The sequence below is a fragment of the Clupea harengus genome, chromosome 7, assembly GCF_900700415.2.
Source record: "Clupea harengus chromosome 7, Ch_v2.0.2, whole genome shotgun sequence".
Lineage (NCBI taxonomy): Eukaryota > Metazoa > Chordata > Actinopteri > Clupeiformes > Clupeidae > Clupea > Clupea harengus.
Window position 1 is genome coordinate 7,885,523 of NC_045158.1, and position 23,845 is coordinate 7,909,367.

Genomic DNA, 23,845 nt, shown 5'->3' on the forward strand with positions numbered 1-23,845 from the left:
TCTGGTGGGAAGACTGCTGAAGAGACTGTTTGGACAAAAATCACTCATTCACTCACTCACTCGCTCTTTCATTCTCTTACTACACACAGTCAGAACAGTGATTAACTGGGCTAAAAAGTAGTCTCTCAACCCGAGGCATACAGTCTCTCGCCCCGAAGGTCCACTAGCCCACCCCCAACATGCTAAACTATAGGTGCACTCCATAACGTAAGTAATGCATGCTTCCTCTGTCCTCGTTCCTTTATCTTTCAGGTTGCGTTTCGGAAATCGTTTGTAGTGTGACATCATGAAGGACATCTCATTTCTCTAATTGCTGCCGCCAGAGGAGACGACGAGTGAGGAAGGAGAGATGGGTCTTGTGTCCATGGTTACAAGGTGTTACGTGTCTTTTTTGAGGAAGAGTTCTCAGAATGTGTGATGTACGGCCCAAGGTGACCCCCCCCCTTCCTATGCTTTCTTCACATCTGTCAACCTACAGTTTAAAATAAGACATAGCAGTTTATGAATGAAAAGTCAAACCAACAAAAGGTCTTCATATGCTTGAATTATCATCAAATATGCCAACATTAACAAAACATAGATGCTTGTGTTACATACAGGATTGTGTTTAAAAAATAAATAAATAAATAAACATTCATACGATGTTGTGAGAACAGCAAAATATCACACCTCAACAGGATTTGTTTCTGTGCTCTAGTGGGTTTGAACAGCTGTAGTGCGGGAGGCCTTCTATCTAGGTCAGTATTGTCTGCCGTTTCCACAGACTTCATCATTGCCTACTTCAATTCAGAGTTTGTTTAAAATAATTGAAGCTTCTCCTTCTTAATATGCTGTTTTTCAAAGGTCGGTTTAAAAGAATAATACTTGCTGGTGTGCAATCATGTCTTTGTTTTACACTATAGCCTAATCTGCTATAGGCCTACTCTATGGAATTCATGTTACATTTAGCCTAGTATATGGATTTAAATAAAGATACCTTTAATTGTGATATTAGCATTTGGCATAATCGTCTAAGAAAATAAGGATGATGAATAATGAAATTTAAAGTAGGCCTCTGTCAATGTAATCATCCCAACAACCCAAATGGTTATTTGTTGCCTCTCCGATGACAATTACAGTAGACTTTATGTTTTGATAGATCTTAAAGTCCTTAATTTCTTAAATGCTGTATATAACAACAGGTCTAGTAAGTCTAGCAGGAGGTGATGCTGCTGTGTCATCAGTAATTTACTTATTTTAAAAGTGATACAAGAATGAGAAATTACACCTCATTTCCCATGCACGTCTGTCCTTGATTTCTCCATCCCCCTTGCATCCTTTCTTGTTTCCTTCACGTTTTGTCAGAGGGAGGGGTAGGACGTACAGAAAGGAAGGAAGGAACAGAAAGGAAAGGAAGGAAAGGGTGGTCTGACAAATTAAGAAATGATACGCACACTAGCTTTGTTATAAAATAATTGAGAAGGCTCATTCACTATATCAATAGAAAGATACGGCATTTGGCTTCAGCAAAAATAGTGTTGTGTGTTTATGTGCGATTCTATTCTTACCAAAAAAGTGTGAGTAAACTTGTTTTAATATTGGCAGACAGTTAGGTGGGCCATAGGTCGACAGGCATCCTAATCTTAATATAGGTTGTATTGTATCTGTGTTTATTATTTCATAAGGATTTGTGAAAGCAGGGGGACAGCGTTCTACCGAAGTGACGTCAGAGTGAAAAACAAGAGTGGATGGCAAACGAAACTCGGCACAGGTGGAAAATTCCTCCCTATTCCCTCCCCCCAGCGACAGACACACTACCAGCCATTCGCTACTTGGGGTGGCTGGAAGGAAGAGATGGGGAAACTCGAAGAGTTCGAAATTTCTTTTACCGACAATAAAGTAGTGTACCGACCGGGGGATCCAATCACGGGAACCGTGAAAATCACAAACGCTGAACCTATACAATGTAAAGGTAAGAAAAAAATAACTTGCGTTGCGTTTACCTCGTCGTCGACCTACCTGTACATGGTAATCTGGAAAAGCTTTCTGGCTCACCTAGTTTGGGGTTTATATGAAGATGGAAAAGTGTTCATCTTTACATCGACCTATAGTATCCCACGTGAGTCACATGAGTTTCATAACAGTGGTTTAAGGTTTATCCGCCTTTGTAATGTAGGTATTGTGCTGTGGGGTAATTTGTGGTCGAGATAAGCTGTGACGTCCGACGGGAAGACGACAGGAAAGGTGTATCAGTTTGGTCTATTTTGTGTGGTCGAAGCGAAAAGCAGAGAACAGAGAGGACGAAGTAACCCTGCAGCATGGCCTTGGAACCAACACAAAGTAGTCATGTAAGGCTTAAATATAGCTATAGCTCACAGAATCGATCCCTTCCACGAAATAATCGTCCTGTTCTTCAAGCCATGACCCTAACAGTCCACAGGAAATCTTCAGCATAGCACTGAACTTTAGAACTCATTAAGTGTAGGCCTATGATATGGCATAGCAAGTTCTTTGTTGTGTTTTTGTTTAGAACCTTCATTTAGGAGAGGTATACACTTACACCTGAAGTTACTGGTTTACTTTTCAGTGTTGTGTAGAGACAGGTGGTATTCTGTGTATTACAACAATAGCCTGTAATAATTGCCTTTGTGCTGGGCTCAGGGGTCTGAGACCGTTACCATAGTCACCTCATGTTTCATTTGTGTAAAAACTCCAGAAGTTTGTAAGGGATCACATTTAACTGATCAAACTGGTCGTCCTGTCACAAGAAGCAGCTTTGCGGCCTTAAGAGTGCAACAAGCTGCCTTGAGTTTTGAAACACAGTAGAAAAGAACAAAAGGTTGGCCGAGAGTATTGACATGCATGATCCATGTAACATGCGCTTCATTTATTTATCCCGTGATCATTTCGCAAAGCTGAGCAATGCAGACAGTCTCCAGTCGCTGGGTATCATTACATGAATTCTGCCTCTTTCGAAATGTCTTTTTGAATCAAGCTGTCTTAAATTGCCATTGTCCATCCAGGCTTTAAACATGCTAGTGGTGTGTGGTGAGCTTCCTCCCCTGTGAGCTACATGGAAATAGTTAACTAGCCACTGTCCCAATGGCATAGGCTACTCTTTGGGACTATCGTCTCTACCAGTTAGAACAGACAGTGCTTTATTGTGGGCTTCCAGAAAGATCATCTCAGTTAGCCTGGGCTCGCTGTCTGCTGCACACGCCATGGAAGAAGTGGGCAAGGAATGGGGACACATTCCATCCGCATTGCAATGCAATGTTTCACACAGCACCAGTGGGGGTTGCTTAGTGTGTTAAGCTAGTTTTGTGGAGCGTCCGATCACTGAAATGCATCCAGAAATGTTGTGTTTCCTTTTATTTTGTTTACTTTGACTACTTTGACTTTGTAGCTTTTTGCACTGTGCTTCAAAGATCATTGTACAGGCAAGGGCACGTCTCCAAGTTGTGTATGTGTGGAAATTGGTATTCTAAATGTTAGTTACCAACAGCATTTCTGTGGCGTTGTTTCCCAAAACCTTTCTTCAACACCTGTGTAGCCTCGCCCTTGCAAGTATTTGCTGAGGCGTTCCTTTAGAGGCTCTGATGATGACTGTAGTGAGTCAGCTGTTCCTAGGTTGACATCTCTGTGATGGTTTCAGAACGTATGTCCCGTCAATGGAGGCCTAGTTCAGATTTGATCCAAAGACCACATAAATATCAATCACAATATGTTTGTCTAAGCTAACAGCCACAATGGGAAAGACAAGTTTACATGATATCAGAGTAGTGATACTGTGGGTGTTCATTCTCTAATGGTGCTGGTCAACTGGGAATGGATTTAAGCAAAAAAAGTTAGGACATATAAGGTTGGAATTGTCCTGAGTCATGGAAGCTTGACTCCAGCCCTTGCACAGCCACTGAGTTATAATCTCTGACATGCCTTTTGGAGTCGGGGTGTTTTCTTTCAAATGGCTCCATGTGACATTTGTTTGTTGACATTCTGAGTCCTGAAAAACAGGTGAGACTGAAGCAGTCAACGTCACTTCTCTCGCCACACACATAAATGGAAAAAAAGGAAAGAAAACAAATACTTTACCCAGCCTAACCAGCCATTTGAATAACCTTTACGTCACGTTCACATTTAAGCTGCAATATATTTAACATTACAGGAAGAATTTGCGGGGCGATTTTTAATACTGGTTAATCATTTACCAACGTATTGGATGTTCACTTTAATATTTATAATCCTGGCTCTGTACCTGATCTGTACTGGCTCTGTGCTAGACGTGCGTTAACCAGTTTGACTTGGATTTGTTGTATTTTGTCGTTTTAAACTTTTCATTCATAGACTGTCTTTCTTCAAAGAGCTTCTATTGTGTCATGGTAATGTTTTTACCAGTGCTGTTGACGAGGTCTGCGAGGCTGTCCATGTTTCTGTGGTTACCTGTTGGCTTTGTGACTGTGTGGTGTGTCTGGAGACGTGACGTGAGAAAAAAAGGCTCCATGATCACTTGGGGAAAGAGCCTCAGGGGCTGCAGCATGGGCAGATAAACATCACATCCCACTATACTCTCAGCTGGGCAGTTATCTAACCAGAACAATGCACCTTTGTAAGCCATAGATCAATTTGTTGTATAGTGCTTGGGCATGTTTTAAAAGTGTTTGATCGTGAAAGAGGAAATGGTGTGTTTTTTTTTTTTTTAACCACTGTTGGAGGTGGTGCAGTATGGTTCACTAGGGCTGGGTCTAGTCTCGGGCTTGTGGTATTTGAAATGTCAGGTTTACGAGAAAGGGGACAGTGGCTGCCTATTATTATACACACATGTCTGTCATTTTCTCACGCGTTTCAGGCAAGCCCTGTCCTCTTTTGTGCCATGTTGTGTTGTGTCTGGTTAGGGTGAAACAACACCTACTTGTGTAACGTCTTCTCCTCTAATTTTCAGCAATCAAGGTGAACTGCCATGGCTTCTGTGGAGTAAGCAGCAGGCTAAATGACACGTCATGGGCAGCGGAGGAGCAGTATTTCAACAGCACTGTTTCAGTGGCTGACAAAGGTACTGATGGCTGCAGCCCAGCACATCAGCGTCTTTACACTAACATATACATTCGCCCCAATAGCTACATCAAGATAAAATTCGTATCAATATAGTGAAACGCACTTCAGTTGTATAAACTTCATAGTGTATAAACTTTGTTTTCTTTTCCCAGGCACTCTGAATAAGGGCCCACATACCTTCCCATTCAAGTTTCTCATACCAGGTGAGATAGTTAAGTGATGACACCACTTGTCACTTTCTAACTGTCTGTACATTTGGCTGTTTACATTTGAGAAGAGGCCTGTCTCTCAGGTGGAGTGCAAAATGATGGGATTGTGGAGGACTGATTATTCTCTCTTCATTGTGGGGTTGAGTCGATGTCGAATTGTTAAGTGAGTAGACGAGTAACTGATCTCCAAAAGGCATAAAGTTAAAGATAAAACATTCTTTTCAACATTTTAAGCAATAATTTACTGTTTTTTTTTTTTTACGTACACTTTAAGGAAAAGGCCACCATACAGACGCTTGAGCACCCCAATAGATTTGAGTGCCCAGATAACTTTTACCAGTCTCAGACCTTACTGCAAGTTGCTAGTTAGGGCTATGGCTTGTACAGTCATCGTTAGGAAAGGCCAAGTGATGCAAATGTCAAAGATTTACAAATAATCTGCCTCTTCAATCAGCAGCCATAAGCTCCTCTAAGCAGTTGCTACAAAGGCAAATCAAAACTCCTGTTTGACTGCGAAAGACCTTCAAGAAGATTCAGCAGATTATAGAGTGGTGGTGCACTGTTCCGCAGTGACACCTGCACAAATATGACTTTCACGGAAGAGTCATCAGAAAAAAACCTTTCCTGCGTCCTCACCACAAAAATTCAGCGTCAGAAGTTTGCAAAATAATTGCTTTTACAACAGGATAAGGATCCTAAACACTTTAAAATCCACAATGGACTACCTCAAGAGACGCAAGCTAAAGGTTTTTGCCATGGCCCTCACAGTCCCCCGATCTAAACCTCATCGGAGATCCCTGGATAGGCCTGGATAGTAGTGCATGACGACCAAAGCAACTCTCAGAACTAGAAGCTTATTGCAAGGTAGTATGGGTGAAAATCTCCCAAACAACAACTGAAAGACAGTTAGCTGGCTACAAACAAACATGTACAAGCTGTGATTCTTGCCAAAGGGGGTGTTACTAAGCACTAACCATACAGGGTGCCCAAACTTTGGCATAGGGCCCTTTTCCTTTTTCCCCCTGTTATTTCGAAAATGGAAATGGAAATAAAAATAGTAAAATATCTGAAAAATGAAAGAAATTTCATATTTAACTGTATGCCTTTTGGAAATCAGGTAAACTTTTACTGGCTTAGCTTTACACAGTAACAGGGGTGCCCAACTGGTGCAGGCCACAGTATATGCTTACAGATCTGGGCATTCAGAGCCTCTCTTAATTGTCTTATTCATGTTTGCACCTGGAGGTATAATCTGCTTCATCTGTTCACTGGGTACAAGTGTCTACCCCGTTGGCATAGAAGAAAAACGAGTGAAACTCAAACTAATCCAACTGGTTTGTAGCTTAAAGTTGAAACCTGAGTTTCTAGAATTAGAAAGCTGGTCCTGGCTCTCTGTGACCTCTCTGATTTAGAGATGAGATTTAGAGTGGGTGACCATGCAGTCTGTTGGCTCTTCCTGATGGATAATATAAGTTATTGTAATGTAAATATGCATAATTGTCTAAAAATCTAAAGATCCAAACCAAAGGTCACCTACCATGATCTTCAGAGCTACAAGAATGCTGTTTGGTGGGAATAACATTGACCGTCTATTGAATAGTCATCTAGTTGAATAGTCCATTGGCTCCTCCATGTGGTCTGATTTAGCTCCTGTATTAGCAGTAGCTGCTTGACCTGCATATACTCGCACAATGCCTGCCTCCGCTACTCCACAATCAGGAGTCACTCTAGCACAGCTGTGTTTGTCCATAATCTTCTCAATGTTGATGGTGATCCTGGGACTATCCCGGGAGGAATAGCGATGTTCAGCTGAGATCTGCCCTGTGTCAGTGATGACCGATGGACTCTCCTGGGAGGCGTAAAAGGTGTCAAGATCTGGATCTCAGTTGGTCGTCTCTGAGTTGTTCAGCATTAATCCAGTAGCCACAACAACCAAACTGGACAGAGAAGGTTATAATAAACAGTTACAATAAAATACCATGTAATGCAAGGTACTGAAATACAATACTTATTTTTACATAGAATAGTCTTGAATGAAACGATTTGTCAAAAGGTAGGATGCCGGGTGACGTGCACAAAGATCACACCGGATACTTTTCAAGCATATGATGTTGGGCTGCCATCCGTCTTCACATGGGATCTGCTTGGTTCCAGGCAAGCCCCTACAAGTTTCAGACAGGGGAGCCACTCATAGGCGGAGATGACGGGGGGGGACGTGCCCCCTCACATAAAGTTGTCCCCCCCCCAACAGTCATTGTAAATATAATTCTACACGGACATGTCCTCTTTTCGAGACCTCAAAAAAATGCGTCCGTCAGGGATTCCAAAATCGGCCGGGGATTTGTGTTCCTCTGTGTATTTTAAAAACGAGTTATTACATCCCTGCATGTGAATTAAAAAACCGAGTGGCTCAGGACCTGACGGTGACTCTCATGGAAGCAAATGGGGCGGGGGGGGGGGGGGAGAGAATCTTCTTAGTAAGACGGCAACACAATCAGATGTTCTATTTGCTGGCCCTTTGAGTTTGGCCTCTCTTCGAGAGAAGGGCCATTTTGAGCGTGGCACAGTTGAACTGTGAATGCAAATACAACTCAGAACTGGACGGCATGGCACGGCCCGGCACAGCCAAAAGTGGTAGTGATGGAACTTGTGTATTTGTGGCTTAAAAGTGAAACTGATGCCTATTAGACACACATGCCTTCTGCATCATTGATGAATTCCCCCCCCAGTTTTCCTGATATGGCCAATGTTTTGGAATAGCTAAACCATAAAACAATCTTTTATGAGTTCTGGGAACAGCAAGCTGCTGTTGCCACCATGTTATTACTGTCAGAGGATAAAAACTGGAATATCAGTGATGCATATTTTCAGCAGATACCTGATATTCTCTGAGAGGAATAAGGAGCAGATTTTTTTCTAATATTGTCACCATTCTCCTCCTTGTATTGGTTTTCTCATGCCTTCACTTTCTTCGTCTATCTCTCCTTCACCATCTCTCCATAGCCATCGCTCCTACATCCTATGAAGGACCTTATGGCAAGACTATATTTGAAATCCGAGCCTTCGTTGACACACCTCGCTTTTCAAAGGACTACAAGGTGGAGAAGACTTTCTTTATCCAAAAGCCCCTAAACCTCAACGATGTGCCAGATATTCTGGTGAGAGTTCTGGTGGAAGATTACTCATCTTATTGTCTGCCTTCATACCTGCAGTTGACCTCACAAATGTGGTGGTCTCTTCAAACTTTGTGCATTAGCATGTTTCACTGTCCTTGAAGCACTATCTTGTGGGTTTTGCCATATCTAAGCTTTTGCATAGACTTCACAAGGCTTGTGCACTTCTGCTTGCTGTTTACAGGATATCAGCTCCGCCTCTGTGTCAAAGGACTTCACCTACATGTTTGTGAAAAATGGTACCATCGTACTGAAGGCTACCAGTGACCTGCGTGGGTACACCCCTGGCCAGGTCATTCAACTAGAGACAGAGATCCAGAACAAGTCGGGGAAATCCACAAGCACAGTGGTCGCCAGTCTCATGCAGGTACAGCAACAAATATAGTGGTGTTATGTCTGTCTGTCTGTGTGTTTGTGCACATGTGTGTGTGTGTGTGTGTGAGAGAGAGAGAGAGAGAGAGAGAGAGAGGGATTTAGATGGGTAATCTTTTGCACAACGTGTTATTGTGTTGTGACCCCGTGATGTCGATGTGAACAGAAAGTGACCTATAAGATGAAGAGGCCCGTCCATGACATGAGGACCATTGCAGAAGTGGAGGGTGCAGGTGTGAAGGCCAACAAAGAGGCCAAGTGGAAGGAGCAGATCATCGTGCCTCCTCTTCCTCAGTCCCCTCTGCAAGGCTGTGAACTCATCAACATTGAATATTACATCCAGGTTAGCAGAATGGCACAATCAATCAATCAATCAATCAATTTGTTTATTTGATCAAGAGGGACAGTGTACATTCATGAACATTAAAATGTAAATGCACCCAATTATAGCCAAAAGGCTAGTTTCCATTGGCAGTCCCCCTGCCAGAGTGAAAAAGGCTATACAACCTAAAAAAAGGCATTAACGTATATATATCAAACATAAATGACTGAGCCAATCAATTCACTCCAGTATGAGATACGAGGTCCTGAAATGTCTTTATTAATAGGAGTTTAAGAGATAAGATAAACTTGAAATGACAAGAGGAAAGCGGATGTAGTGTACTACACGGTGTGAGGCTACAGCTTGTTCCATCACAGGCTTGCAAAAAGGGCTTTATTTGCATTTCCTGGTTCCTTTTTCCATGCACAGGCACTCTCTCCACTTCGCTTTCCCCCCTCTACCCTTTAAAGTCAAGTAAAGTTTTTTTAGGAAGTGAAGCGGCAAGACATTTTTTTTTGCTGACATGTGGACGTTTGCACATATAAATATATCTACTTATATTTATACTGTCCAAACCCCTTCCTTCTCCCATGTAGGTCTCGCTGAAATCCCCGGATGTATTAGTGGTTCTTCCCATCTCCATCGGCAATGTCTCTGTGGACACCACCCGTCGCACACCATCACGGCCGGTGCCCGCGGTGACCCTGTCAACCCCGGCTGCTGCCCCCGAGACGACCCCCAAACTTCCCCCCAGACCTGCCCCCAGACCCGCCCCCAGACCCAGACCCCGTAGCTGCTATGTTTCCCCCAGCGCCCCCCTGGCCGAGGACGAGCCCCTGGAGGCGGGCACGCCGCAGGCCGAGGAGCTTCCCACCAAGAGTCACTCCCAGCAGCAGCAGGGGCCCGGCTCCCAGGCCGCCTCGCCCCATGCCTTCAGCTACGCCCCAGGCCTGACGTTCCCATCACCGCAGAGGCAAAATGGCGCCGTCAACACCTCAGTTCCTTTGTTCAGTGTGTCCACGGGGGCCACCATACCTTTTTATACTGACAGCAATGCTACACCTGTACCGACACTATGCCCACTGATCTTGCCGCCAGACTATGGACCCTCAGCATACCCACATGGTGAGCATGTGCTATTTTCATAGCATTTTGAATCATTGAATGATTTTCAAATGAGAAAAAGGTTGAAGCAAAGACGCTTTGCTGTACTCTCTCGTTATCTTCAACATCCAACTCAAAGCTCATGACGACATCTTGGCAGTCAAGTTAGACTGGACTGTCGAGGCAAAGAAAATCTTGTAAATATTTCCTTACGGCTCCACCTAGTGGAACAACTAGCAAATGAATCACCAATGAATCCATTTTCTCCCTACGTCACAGGTTTTGTTTTGCTGTTTGACTAACTATCTGTATTTGCCTTAATTTATTTACAGAGCCTCCACCTTCTTATGATGAAACCTGCAACACCTAAAATCAAGACAAAAGGAACAATGGAACATTGTTGTATAATCACACTCGCCTCAAGGTCTGAAATCTTTCAGCCTCTTAAGGCTTGTTGGTCATCTCAACAGCAGCACTCTAAAAAACCATTGAGGAATACACTGACTTAGCATTGGTTCAAATGATGACACGTCATCTACAGGATTATTAGGACTTAATACGAGAAGCTCAGTTTGGCATTCATGATGCCCTCAAAACACACACCTGAATGGTAATCCAGTTTGTTCAGAAATAAAACGTGTGTGTTTGTGTTGTTTGAGGTGTGTACAGAAAGTGTTTTAAGTTTAGGTAGGGTAGTTGGACCTGTACCTTTGTTTATAGAAATGAAAGAAACACTGTCAACGAAAGTAATTTCTGTTCTAATCAGTGCCAACTATGCATAACTCATTTTAAAAAGAGAATGAGAAAACAATAACTTTTTTAATTTAATTTTATGTTTTTATTTATATTAACACTACAAATATTAGTTCTTGTTCACTTGTTGGATTTAACTTTATTCTCTTTGTAGTTTACAACTTAATAAAATACTCTGTTTCAGAAATTGTGTTGCTTTTTGTAATGGTTTAAATTTAGTATTACAAAATTGAGACTGCTGCTGAGGAAGCTACGATTTGAGATTATTATGAAATTGACCGAATGGAATTAAGTCCACATGCGTACATTTTTCAGGTGTAAAACCTGCAACCATTCATCCACAATGGTAAAGCCTACAAATTGGGAACCTCTACTTCTTCCATATTGTTTTGGGAGGAAGTTCCAGTTCCAGTAGTTCCCTCAACTGCTAGGCTATATTCTTCTGTGTGGATAGCTGTGGACAGAGTCCAGTTGAGAACTGAAGTCGTATATATATATATATATATATATATATATATATATATATATACAGAGGGCGCAACTAGGTCACATGGTTGCTGTCGAGCGGATGAGGGCTACGGAAGGAAGAGGAAGACAGCTCGAAAACTATATATATATATATATATATATATATCAGTCAGTGCTGAAACTAACTAAAACAGAAAGACAAAGGTGGTCAGCCTACTAATGATTGTGCAAGAAAATAGTGGCAAATTGTGCATAATTGCCCAAAGTTCTGTGACATCAGACCATTTAATATAACCCTTTGTTATCTTCACTGAGGTTGAATAGCACATTGTACATATGTAAACTTTATATCAGCTGCAGTTCAAGGACAGTGTATAAGTACACTAAGTCATTGGGATCACATTCCTACACTGAATAGGCCCAGTGCATACAATCAGATAATGTCTTGCAGCAGTAAAAAGACGCCAACAGAGGGCGCAACTAGGTCACATGGTTGCTGTCGAGCGGATGAGGGCTACGGAAGGAAGAGGAAGACAGCTCGAAAACTTTTCCCTGCACTTTCTCACTTCAATGGCTACCGTTCGAGAAAAATAGGTAAGAAGTTGACCCATATTCTCTACCTCGGCACACACTGCAGAGGTAGTGGAGGTTTGTGTGAGTCTGCACAACAGACTCAGAGCTTTTAATATTTAATACCATACGCAGATAAAACATTGTTGTTGATTTCTTTTGTCCTGTGATTTTCTTTGCTGTTTTGAAGAGACTTATCTTTCAGTTATGAGCTTTCCTACTCAGAAAACACATGCATATGCATTGGAAGTAAAGGCGTGTGGTCTTCTTGGTTTTTACAGTATAGTCAAAATGTGTGGTTTCACCACGCTTGCCAGAAATGGCCAGAGCAAGTTAAGCTAATTCTGCTGCACGTTATCTGCGGACACGTATCACAGTTATTGGACACTTTCCTGTTATCTCCGTGTTTACTCGTTGCAAATGTTCCAGTAATACTTGTATGCAGTAAAGACAATAACTGACCTAATTCAAGCCGTGACAACTCCAGCCAACCTTCATTGTTGTTATTAAATGCTAGATACTATTGGGAGATTCAAGTGGTTGCCAATCCGGTTAGGAGCCTTGTCAGATAAGAGCTGGATGAAATGAAAGCCATAGCCAGAGGACGTGGTGCAGGTGAGTCCCCTTGTAGTCCATGAGATACCATGTATTCATTCAGCTCGTGTTGTTTTGATATCTGAAATTTACTCTACCCTAGGCGTAGTAGTTTGCTTGTTTTGCCACTCCATAGCCTATAGCACTACGTTTATTTGATCAGTTCTGAATCTAAGATGCTTTGTCTCTATAAAATGTGCCAAAGTGCACGTGTTTACACATACTGTAATGCTGTGAAGGTTCGAGGGATTCCTTCCATATTCTGAGTGATGCTACAGTGTGAGGATTGATTTCAAAAGACCCACATTAATACCCACATAGTGAGAGGTCTTCTTTGTTTGTCTGCATGTCCTTGTCATCATCAGTGTGGTTGTTGGTGCAAGCTGAACAATTTGCTTATCACAGGTATTACCAGGCATGGGGATGCTCCCAGAAGGGGTAGAAAGCCAAAGAGGAAGCTGGAAGCAGGCACTCACCAGACCACTCTAGTGGTAGGAGGGGTGGGCGGTCACACCCTCCTTTGCCAAAAACCTGATGGCACGGTTCCTCAGGAAGCAGCCGTCTTTGCTAGTAATGCCCTCCAGCTCAACAAACAGTATGGGGCAAGCCCTGAAAAGACCCCAGGATTGGCTCCAGGGGGGTTGTTGCCGGGATATGCATCTAAATCCCTCTCCGCCACAGCTGCACCTAAAGGGGAGGGTAGTGTGGGAAGCCAGGAGCGTAGTCATTTTGGCGATCCCTCTTCGGGAAAGAGCCGCTTCGCCTGGAAGTCCATGGTGAAATCGGCCCCTGCTCCTAATGTACCACAGGTAAAACTTGAGTGGCTGTATCATTTAATAACTTCAATATCTTGTCTCAAATTGTACCATACAGCCCTATATTTTCTATTAATTCAAAATCTTTAAGATATTGCCCAACTGGTCAAAGCTTGGCAGTTTTGGCCACTTTTACTACCAGACCAACATTAGTGATGTCATGGATTGTAGAGGGAGGTTCTCGTCCAAATTATGTAGCTGTGAATGTGGGTTGATTTCTGTTTATCCCATACAGATGTTGAATAAAGACAAATCATTAGCAGCAGCAGCAGCAGCAGCAGTAAGAGATGAAGAGACGCCATTGCACATCAAGCTACCTCTGAGTAAGAAGCCATCTACAGTGCCCAGAACAGGTACGTTTCCTAGCTTGACTCCTTTAATAATACTGCTTCTCTCCACCCCCCACTTGTAATATAGTTTATATTCAGTTGATCTTAGTCTTGGAGATTGTCTGTGATAGTATAGTTGGGGTGTTGGGGTTTGGCCAACATGTGATTTATTCTTGCTTCCTAGTCTCAAGGAAAAAGAAAAGAAAAATGGGAACTTACAACTTTGTCAACAAGAAGAAAACTAAGGTGGTGAGGAGAGCACCCCAACCCTTGTTCACATCTCAGGTGATTTAAAAAAACAAAACAAAAAAAACTCATCATCTTTCTAAATCTTCGAAATCCTGTTATGAGAAACCTCATTGTGACCTTCGTGGCTCGTAACCAACAGAGCATGTTCTATATTTATTTTTGCCTTTATGTCCACAGATGATTGTTATTTAGTTTTAATATTGAGCGGATTGTTTGTTGATCTGTAGGAAAGCTTGAATATGAATGGCGCCCCAGACAGAGGTGTGGAAGAAGCAGAAGCAGAAACAGCTGCTCAAGACCGAGGAGACCCGGCCCGTGCAGCCACCCCTCTAGGGAGAGGAACGGAAGTGTTTGCAGACGAGTCGCGCCCAAAAGACACTCAGCAGGAGGTGACCAGAGGGATTGAAATGTACACGGAGTTCCCTCTGCACTCGCTAGACCTGAAGGGGCAGGAGGACATCTTCACCTCAATGCAGTCAGGTAAGCAAGCGTCCTGTCGACATGGTGATATTGAATAAGGAAAGATGTGTGCAGTAAATTTAAATGCTACTTGCAAATGTTTGAAATGCTAGTTGCAAAATCTTGAAGTGGATGCAGTAATTTCACTAATGAGAAATTACTTAAAATGAGTACTTATTGTTATTAGTTGTTTTTTTTGGTGCTGAAATACTTAATATATTTGAAATTACATCTGAGGTAGAGCTTTATGGTAGAAGTAAGTAAGTAAGTGATCTTGGCAGAAATGTACTGTTTTGAAACTTAATAGCTATAATAAGTAAACACCTTCCCACTCGTCAGGGTTTCCTCCAAAGCCCCTTCCTCCTAAACACAAGTGTCCTTTCTCTGATTCGTTGAGATTGAGAGGACAAATTACATCACCTAATCACAGACATTGGTCTGGTCACAGAGATCAGATTTTTGTCAATGTCTGTGAATTCTCCTGTGAATGTCTTGAGAGTGAATTATGTCAAATATTATAAGAAGTCCACTTTTACACACAAAATACAAAACATGGTTTTGCCTTTACTTCCTGTAACTATCTTTGATGTGTATCTTGCCAGTTGTCAGAAAATGGACGCACTTTGGCATTTGTGTCAGGATATGTGGATAATTTTCTGCCTCATCTCAGTCGCTTCACGCTAAAGCACCTGCCAAAAGGCTAAATGTGACTGTAGGTTAGCATATATTTCCAGCTCGCTACACGAGGAGCAGCTGAAGGAGCAGGTTGCTTTGGCTCCGCAGGTTTGTCAGATGGCCCGGACGCCATGGAGACAGATGCCATGCTGGAGCTCCCGCTGTGCTGCTGCCGCATGGAGGCCCCTAAGAGCCAGGAGATCCTCACACTGTCCGAGGGCAAGTGCATGGCAGTAGAGAGTGTGGATGGACAGGTAAGGCGACTTCAGTTTGTAGTCATTATGTGATTATTTCCTTTTTTAAGAATTTAGATTGCTTTTTTGTAGATAAATATTAGTATAGTGTGTGTGGGGTGGTGTTTTTTTTTTTTTTTTTAAACCTGTTGTCATAACGCACAATCTGAAAAACACTTTATATCACAGTAACGTGCTCCTTGTATTCTGTAAATCCTGAGGCATTTTGGCTCAGACTGAAGGTCGTTATCCCACAGTAGGTGTGAGTTATTTTCACTCCTCACTCCCAGCTCAGTCTCTGCAGAAAAAACATCCAGAAGCAGGAGATGATGCGGCCCTCCATCCGGATCCCGCTGCTGGTGTTGTGTGAGGACCACCGAGCTGGCATGGTCAAGCACCAGAGCTGCCCCCGCTGCGGCTTCTACTGCCGGGCGGTAAGTTGGTGCTGTAGTCGAATGCTGTTAAGTCAAAAACCAGTCAGTCAGTGTTCATCACAGCTCACGAGTTTAGTTGGGTTGGGCATCTTCATCAAATATTCTTAATACACTATCCATTTGGTTGTATGTAAGTTATTGAAGTCTTTGTCTAGTAGGATGGTGTGTTTTTTTTTTTTTTTTTCAGATAAGTTGAATCTCTCATTTGAAGTCTTTAAGTGCTGTCGCTTTTGCTGCAAGTAACATTAACCCATGAAATGATGTGTGTTGAACCAGCACTTCTTCATACAAAGAGAGAAGTGCCATTTCCAGAGAACTTGCGTGCAAAATGTACTTACTTGTTTAACATTTTGTGGCTCAGTGACTGAGCATCTGTGACGCATTAAAGGAAGGCTTTGCATAGCATGAGAAAGCTCAAAATGTCCTCCTGGCCTAAGTGTGCGTTTTAAAGCCTGTGCAGTATTCATGCCCACTGTGTCTCGGATGTTCTCAGGGGACCTTCATGGAATGCCAGCCTGATGGCAACATCTCTCACCGGTTCCACCGCGACTGTGCCTCAGTCATACTGGGGCAGATCTACTGCCCACACTGTGGGGAGGACGCCAGCCAGGCGCAGGAAGTCACCGTCGCCAAGCCAGACGCGATGTTTATTATGCCAACAGCGACCACGCTCCAAAACAAGACGGATCTTTCGCTGAAGGGGTAGGTTGTAAACCCGCTGTGCGCTGGCACGTGTATCTTCCAGGCTTCGTGCTCACACGAACACCTGCGTTAAGGAGATGATGATTCTCTGTGGAAAAATGCATAACATGGTCAGCCACAGTATTCACATGGTTTGGAATGGTCTGGTTGATATTCACTTACCTAAAGGACCCGGATCTGTTATGGTGCAGATATAAATCCATGAACTATCAGCATCTGACAGTAGTCTTCTTAGCTTTGAGATATTCTGTCGACAATGTGACCGTTTCTAACTATCCTCCTCCTATAGTATACTTCAGTACACTTCAGTTAAATGACTGTGTAATCACTGTGTTTGTGATGCAGAACTATTAAGGCATTTACAAGCAAGGGTTGATTTCAGGGAGGACAGCATTTCCATAGCCTTCACATTTACGCACAAAAACTGGACCTTTCCCTTCAGAGCATGATCGTCATAGACACCATTACCCCGCACGTCAAACCAGAACCAGATTCATAGGAGTCTGGTTTATATTGATATCTGCTTTGGTAGACTTTGGATGGGTCAATTGTAATATTCCCTCTAAACACCCTTGTGGGTCCCCAGTAGGTCTAAGATCGGGCCGTACGCAGCGTCCCCCAGTAAATCCAAAACCGGAGCGGTGGCCGCGGAGGCAGAGGCGGGGACCACCAAAGAGACGCTGGAGGGCATCCTGGAAGCACTGGATGAGCAAACAACTTCAAGGTAAACTTGAATACAATGTTGCGATATATGGCATGCATGCTTCCGACACTCAAATATATATTAATTCCTCATTCTAAATATTCTATATGTCTGCAATGTGTAAACATTCTATAAAGATATGTATTTTGCATGAACTGTGCAAAACAAATGTAATGAAGATTTGCCTGCCTTCTAGATATAAGAAGGCACAATATCCTCCAGCACAGCTTTTAACCTCTGCTACGCAAGGAGACCTGCAGTCAGTCATGCAGATGCTGGGTAAGGACCTTCATGTCTTCTCTATGAACATAAGGGAATGGGTAATGGATTGCTAGCTAGTATGGATGCACAGCAGTCATCCAACCTTTTGATATGATTCAGTACAATGCAGCCGGTCAGAACACAGAGTATAGGTTCCTTCCATGGGTGGCTGAACATGTGCAGTATCACACATCTGGGGCATGTATATCAGGTATTTTCATTTGCTCACTGCAGTTGAAGGGGCAGACCCCAATCGAACATTGGACAGCACCAAGAGGCAGACACCCCTGCATGTTGCGGCAGGGGGAGGCCATATTGAGATCTGCCACATGTTTGTTCAGGTACTTCTGCTGGCCTTCATGTAGTCTTTTTTTATTATTTAGTCTCCAGATGCGTTTATTCATATAATTGGTACTGCATGTTTTTTTCCGATGGTGGTTAGCTAGCACTGAAAAGTGGGATGCTTTGCCAGTTTGCACGATATAGGAAAATGTGGCTACTGAGACTTGTGTGTGTTGCCTATGTTGATGAGATGGAAGCCAAAAACAGCACCATGTTCTGTCTCCGCAGGCTGGTGCCAATCTCGACATGTGTGACGAAGGTCAGAGAACCCCACTGATGTATGCGTGCGAGAACAATCACCTGGAAACGGTTAAATACCTGCTCAAAGCAGGAGCAGCCAGTAACCAGAAGGTACTGCTGGTCCGTGATCACACACTTCATCATCTCAATGTGCTGCCGAACCGAAGAGGGCACATGTCACCCCACTACTCATTGAGCTCCACTGGCTGCCTGTAACCGCTTGCATTAAGTTTAAGTCACTTATGCTTGCTTACATAGTGATTGCTGGTTCTGCTCCCACCTACTTAAATGCTCTTGAAAGGGCAAATGTTACCCCCAGGATGCTGCACTCGTCTAATGAGCGTCGTTTAGCACGGCCGTCTGGAAGTACGACAATCTAGACTATTGTCATTCCACGTTGGTGGAACGAGCTGCCTAGCACTACCAGAGCAGGGGCGTCCCTCTCTACCTTCAAGAAGCTCTTACACCTACATACAGTAGTTCCTGCACTTTTTCTATTTCTTATTTAAAATATAATTTATTGTTACGCTAGGTCTCTAATGGCTTGTAGCTTGATTGTTCTCTTCCTTGTATATCGCTTTGGATAAAAGCGTCTGCTAAATGTAAATGTAATCTAGAGGCACAAACTGAACCTTTCTGAGCTCATAGGAGGTAATTCCTTTTCATGTTTCATGTATTCAGCCCTCTCTACGTTAAGAGTTCTTCCCATCTCTGCTTACTTTTCTACGCAATTTCTGCAAATGGACATAAAAAAAACCTAAAAACAACAACATTGAATTGTACTGGTGATTGTGGAAATGACCTAAACAAACGACCTGTTTTTCCCCAATTTTCTTTGCAACATTTTAGGACTTAAGAGGCTCCACATGCCTGCATTTGGCTGCTAAAATGGGGCATTACAGCATCATGCAGCACCTGCTGACGGTGGCATCACTAGATGTGAACTGCCAGGTAATTACACGTGGCTTTTTCTTCCTTTTATTTTTCTCACTACATTTGTGTAGTTAATAGAAAAAGGGTTGTTGTTGAATGGTGGTGTTTGAATTTGCACCCTTGTCCTGAAAATTGTGTTATTTTTTATTTAATATACTATCATTTGCCGTCAGGTTTATTAAGTTCACAGCCGTGACATTGCGCTGTATTATTCAGACCAAGTCCAAGGTGTTTTGATAACCGGTAGACAAACTTGCCTTCGCCATTCAGAAATCTTATCTGGTGGCTGATCTGGGCAGGGTGGCTTTGCAGGGCAGCCTGTCTGCTTCCATTAGAGGAGCAGTAGTTCAGAGATGGATGGTGCCCTATAGAGGGATCCCTGGGGCACGCTCCCATGCAGCGCCAAGTTATTCATGAGGATTATCATGAAAGCCAGAGAGGCTACTGGGAAAGGCATCAGACTTGCATTTTCCCCGCTAAAAACATTGAACATGACAGCCTCTAACCTTTGTCGGCAAAATAAACACAACGCCGGGCGTCTCCCAGGCCTTGGTATTACTTTTGCGATCCACAAGGGGGCAAAGACACTGAGAATACACTTGGATGGAAGGATAAAATGGCCGAGGGAGTTCGATTCTCTTGCTCCTCTGTTTCATTTGAGGCCTCATCTGTGATTTGTATGTGTCTAGCACTCATGTGATCCAAGATGTCTTGAAATATGTCCGGATTGGGAGTAAACTGCCTTGTGCCTTGTGCAGGAGACTCCAGTGCTGTTGTTGTTTTTATTGCTTTGTTGTTTAATTTCAGGACGATGGCGGATGGACCCCGATCACATGGGCGATCGAATACAAGCACAAGGACCACGTGCACTTACTGCTGTCCAAAGGCGCCGATGTTCACGTGAGGGACACGGTCAGTGCGTCCCACTGTCCCGTATACTCCACTGCTCTGTACCACAGCACTCAGACCTCAGAACACTAGGACCCTCCCCCCTCTCATACATGACGGTCTAGAGCTCCAGATTTGCTAGGCTAGCTTTTTTTTCACCCTTAGGGAGCCAAGATGTGGATGGCGCCAAAGGGTGATGGGGGTTGAATTGTGCTGAATGTGACAGATATGATGACGCTCCCATACTGCTGAAGATGCAGTGGGGAACTAAATGGGCCCCTCTATAGGGTCCCACCACACTTGTTCCTGTTTTAGATGCCATACAGTGATGATGACCTCAGTAAACATTAGTCACGCGGGGCTTACTGTTTACTCAGCGCTTTGATCTTGCTCGTTTTTCTTTTTCCTCTCAGGAGGAGAACATTTGCTTGCACTGGGCGGCCTTCTCGGGATCGGACGACATCGCGCAGCTTCTGCTGGAGACGGGCTCCGACCTTCACGCCGCCAACATCTACGGAGACTCGCCGCTGCACATCGCTGTCCGTGAGAAGCAACTCGACTGTGTGATGTGAGGAGCTTCCGGAGGGTGCCGCACCGTAAAATATGCATGAGTCCTCCAAGGTCTTATGCACGCATGTCGAATTCTAACATGAGCCAGAAATACAAGTGCAGACCATTTAGAACCCGGTGGATTCCATTCAGTCAAAATTGGTAAACAAAAAGGCAGAAGGTTGTGAGCTAGAAGCATTAATCACTTGACTCTTGATTGTAAAACAGATTGAAATTGTAATGGTAAGTGCTTGTCCAAGACTGTATTCTGAAGCTGAGAATACTTACATCTGTTAAATAAAAAATAGCTGAACAGACAAATGGAATTGAGGGACGGGATGCACAACATTAGTAGCAACTGAATGGCAGCCGCTGCCTTTCAAGAGCAAAGCAAGGCCACTTTGATCATTTGTAGTGACAAGCCGTCCCGTGTTACCTTCTGTGTTCTCACCCCAGGCTCTTCCTCTCCCGGGGGGCGGACGTCAACCTGCGAAATCGAGACGGGGACACCCCTCTGGACTGCTGCCTGCCCAACTCTAAGCTCTGGACCATTCTCAACACCAACAAGAAGCTGACGGACGCCAGGAAATGCAGGGACAACCAGGGGGAGAGAATCCTAACCAAGTAAGATAACCCTGCCTCATTGAGTTCCATTTATAATTCTGGGAAATTATTTATAATGAATGGATCTATTATCAAAGACATAATGATATTGATCTCTCTTAAATGTCTCTTGAAGGGACATCTCTCGAGGATATGAGGCGGTACCCATTTCCTGTGTGAATGGGGTGGATCACGAGCCGTTCCCCAGTAACTTCAAATATGTCCCTGAGAACTGCTGCACTTCCCAAATGAATATTGATGAAAACATCACGCACTTACAGGTGGACCAGCAATTCTGTCACAACTGTTTAGTCAGTTAATTTGTGAGACAGTCTCATTATGGCATGATTAAGCATAAGACTGACTGGAATCACAATAACAAAGTCTCCACCGTTCTCTGCATCTTTGTTTCTCCTCAGCACTGCAAATGTAAAGAGGACTGCTCCTCCAATAATTGTATTTGTGGCCAACTAAGTGTACGTTGCTGGTATGACAAGGTATGTTCAGTGTAATGCTTCATACATTATTATGCCCTGTACTGGGTAACTGCACTTTTTATATCAATTAATTGTCCCTTATAATTGAAAAAGGAGAGCCGTTTGCTTCCGGAGTTTTCTCGGGAAGACCCGCCCTTCCTGTTTGAGTGCAACCATGCCTGCTCATGCTGGAGGTCATGCCGGAATCGCGTGGTACAGAACGGACTTCGGTAACGTTGCCCCTTTAACTCCACAGCATCCCTACGGTTTATACGGCTCATGAACATTTGAACAAGCACTGTAGTATCACTTAGCCCTGAAGTGATTGTGAACAGGCCTTTGATCAGGCTACCTCAATCCCGTTGTGTTTTCAGGACCAGACTTCAGGTCTTTCGGACTGAACAGATGGGTTGGGGAGTGAAAGCATTGCAGGACATTCCTGAGGGATCATTTGTCTGCGAGTAAGCACCGACACAGACACACGGACGCCAAAGCCAGTTCAAATCGCTTGGTGGTTATTTGTCAGGGTCTCGGATCAGTAACTAATGTAACCCTGTCTGGGGACTTGTCTTGTAGGTATGTGGGAGAAATAATCACTGATAAAGAGGCCAACACCAGAGGAAATGACTCCTTTCTGTTTAATTTGGACAACAAGGTATTTCCTTTAATCTGGTTTCATGATAATAATATTGTCTCTAACACTGGGGTGGGAATGCATGAGAGAGTGGGGTAGTGTTATTATTTATTAATTTTCTCTTTGCCCAACAGGAGGTGCTGTAGTACAGATAACAACGTATTGGGAGGGGAGAAATCGCTTTTCTTCAGTTCAGCTATAGTCCGACTAATCATTTTCAGAATATTGGTGTAATATTGTACTCCAGTAGAGTTGCCGTGCTTTTTTCTGTATATTGCACATAGCATAACGTGGGATGACTTGATTAAAAATTGCAATTTCACTGTTGAACTGTTCAACCATTATTTATGTATGATAAATTGATTGCAATCAGTGGAAAGTATTCATGGTCCACTTATGCTTTCTTCCAGGTTGGTGATGCCTACTGCATTGATGCCCAGTTCTATGGCAATGTGGCCCGATTTCTGAACCACCTGTGCGAGCCCAATCTGTTTCCAGTCCGCGTGTTCACCAAACACCAAGACCTGCGTTTCCCTCGGGTGGCTCTCTTCGCCTGCAGGCACATCCGAGTGGGAGAGGAACTCGGGTGAGTGCTGTTACCAAACCCACACAGAGTGTTGGATGAGTGTTTACATATTTTGTATTTCTAGTTACATATGAATGTCCCTCTTCATTGTTGTGAGCTTGCTGCTGCTTAAAAAATGGCTAAAGTCCTGCCCGAAAGGGTCATGCAAAAAGAACATTGTGTTGACATGGCGATGGTATCTAAATAAAATGAGGTAAATGATTTGTCCATCCTAAGTCAAAAAGATCAAATGATCCTCCTATTTGCCCTATTCCATTGTTATAGACGCTTCTCAAAAAATAGCATTTTTCGTATTTCTTTCCTATCAGCCAAGTGATTTCACTACTGTTCCTCACCCTTGTCCTCCCAGCTTTGACTACGGGGAGCACTTCTGGAAGGTCAAAAGCAAGTACCTGAGCTGTCAGTGCCGCTCGCCCAAGTGCAGTTACGCCGCGCTGGCCCTGAGCCAGGGCCAGGTGAGCCTCCCCCGGAAGACACCTGGTCCTCCACCCTCTGATCTGCTCTCTCACGCACAGACTGCCAGCCCTGCCAACCTCCCGGCCATCAAACCTTAAGCCCACACCGCACTCCCCGGTGCTTTTAAAATGTTTTAATGTGGAATCTTACACCAATGATCGAATGTGAGAATGTTTTCCGTTTACCACTACTGAATGAATTGAACACACTGTGGTAGAGCCCATTTTTAACAACTGCCTTTTTAGAAAAATCACATTGTTGATTTCTTGAATGATCTGACACAAGACTATGTAATCAAATGTGGTACCAGTGATCGTGTGTGGTATTGAACTGCACTCTCGTACTTGCATGAAATTGTAGATTTTAAGTCGAAATTAAAGTCATAGGAAAATAAAGTTGATGAAAAGACAATTATTTTACTATATTTTCTTACCAAATGTGTCTTAGTATGACGGGAGATATGTCAGAGGGCCACTGTGTGGGAGTGGCCACTTTGCTAAGGAAAATAAGCTGATGTCTCAGTACTCCAGGGTAAAATAATGAAGTCAGTTACTCATTGCTGATGATCATTGTGGGTTTTACTAGTATTATCAAAAAAAATAAAGACATTTCGAAGTTTTTACTTGTTTCAGATCATCGTTGTCTCTGCCTGTTATTTGAATACAATTCGTATCGCCTATAT

At 43.4% G+C, this 23,845-nt stretch overlaps 2 protein-coding genes across 5 annotated transcripts; both read left to right on the forward strand.

Annotated features, from left to right (window-relative positions):
* The first annotated feature begins 1,418 nt into the window (after positions 1-1,418).
* Positions 1,419-11,151, forward strand: arrdc1a (arrestin domain containing 1a). 3 transcript variants are annotated; one of them, XM_031570358.2, is made up of 9 exons: positions 1,419-1,556; positions 1,665-1,951; positions 4,919-5,029; positions 5,184-5,234; positions 8,244-8,398; positions 8,598-8,780; positions 8,952-9,128; positions 9,704-10,232; positions 10,544-11,151. In XM_031570358.2, exons 1-9 carry the CDS (start codon positions 1,528-1,530, stop codon positions 10,579-10,581), a joined length of 1,560 nt encoding a protein of 519 aa, XP_031426218.1. In that variant the 5' UTR covers positions 1,419-1,527; the 3' UTR covers positions 10,582-11,151. The 3 variants fall into 3 exon arrangements, with proteins under 3 accessions (XP_031426218.1, XP_042564167.1, XP_031426217.2); XM_031570357.2 differs by having other exon boundaries at positions 1,541-1,556; positions 1,632-1,951; XM_042708233.1 differs by having other exon boundaries at positions 1,419-1,951.
* A 752-nt stretch (positions 11,152-11,903) lies between these two features.
* ehmt1a (euchromatic histone-lysine N-methyltransferase 1a) lies at positions 11,904-23,797 on the forward strand. 2 transcript variants are annotated; one of them, XM_012815999.3, is made up of 24 exons: positions 11,904-12,026; positions 12,520-12,617; positions 13,002-13,405; positions 13,647-13,764; positions 13,925-14,025; positions 14,217-14,469; positions 15,232-15,377; positions 15,647-15,790; positions 16,284-16,492; positions 17,082-17,216; positions 17,392-17,474; positions 17,691-17,797; positions 18,027-18,149; positions 18,888-18,989; positions 19,779-19,883; positions 20,273-20,427; positions 20,865-21,032; positions 21,148-21,292; positions 21,431-21,508; positions 21,602-21,717; positions 21,862-21,948; positions 22,064-22,142; positions 22,532-22,707; positions 23,057-23,797. In XM_012815999.3, the coding sequence occupies exons 2-24, from the start codon at positions 12,587-12,589 to the stop codon at positions 23,259-23,261; spliced, it is 3,270 nt and encodes a 1,089-aa protein (XP_012671453.2). In that variant the 5' UTR covers positions 11,904-12,026; positions 12,520-12,586; the 3' UTR covers positions 23,262-23,797. The 2 variants fall into 2 exon arrangements, with proteins under 2 accessions (XP_012671453.2, XP_031426220.1); XM_031570360.2 differs by having other exon boundaries at positions 11,905-12,026; positions 17,079-17,216.
* Positions 23,798-23,845: the final 48 nt, after the last annotated feature.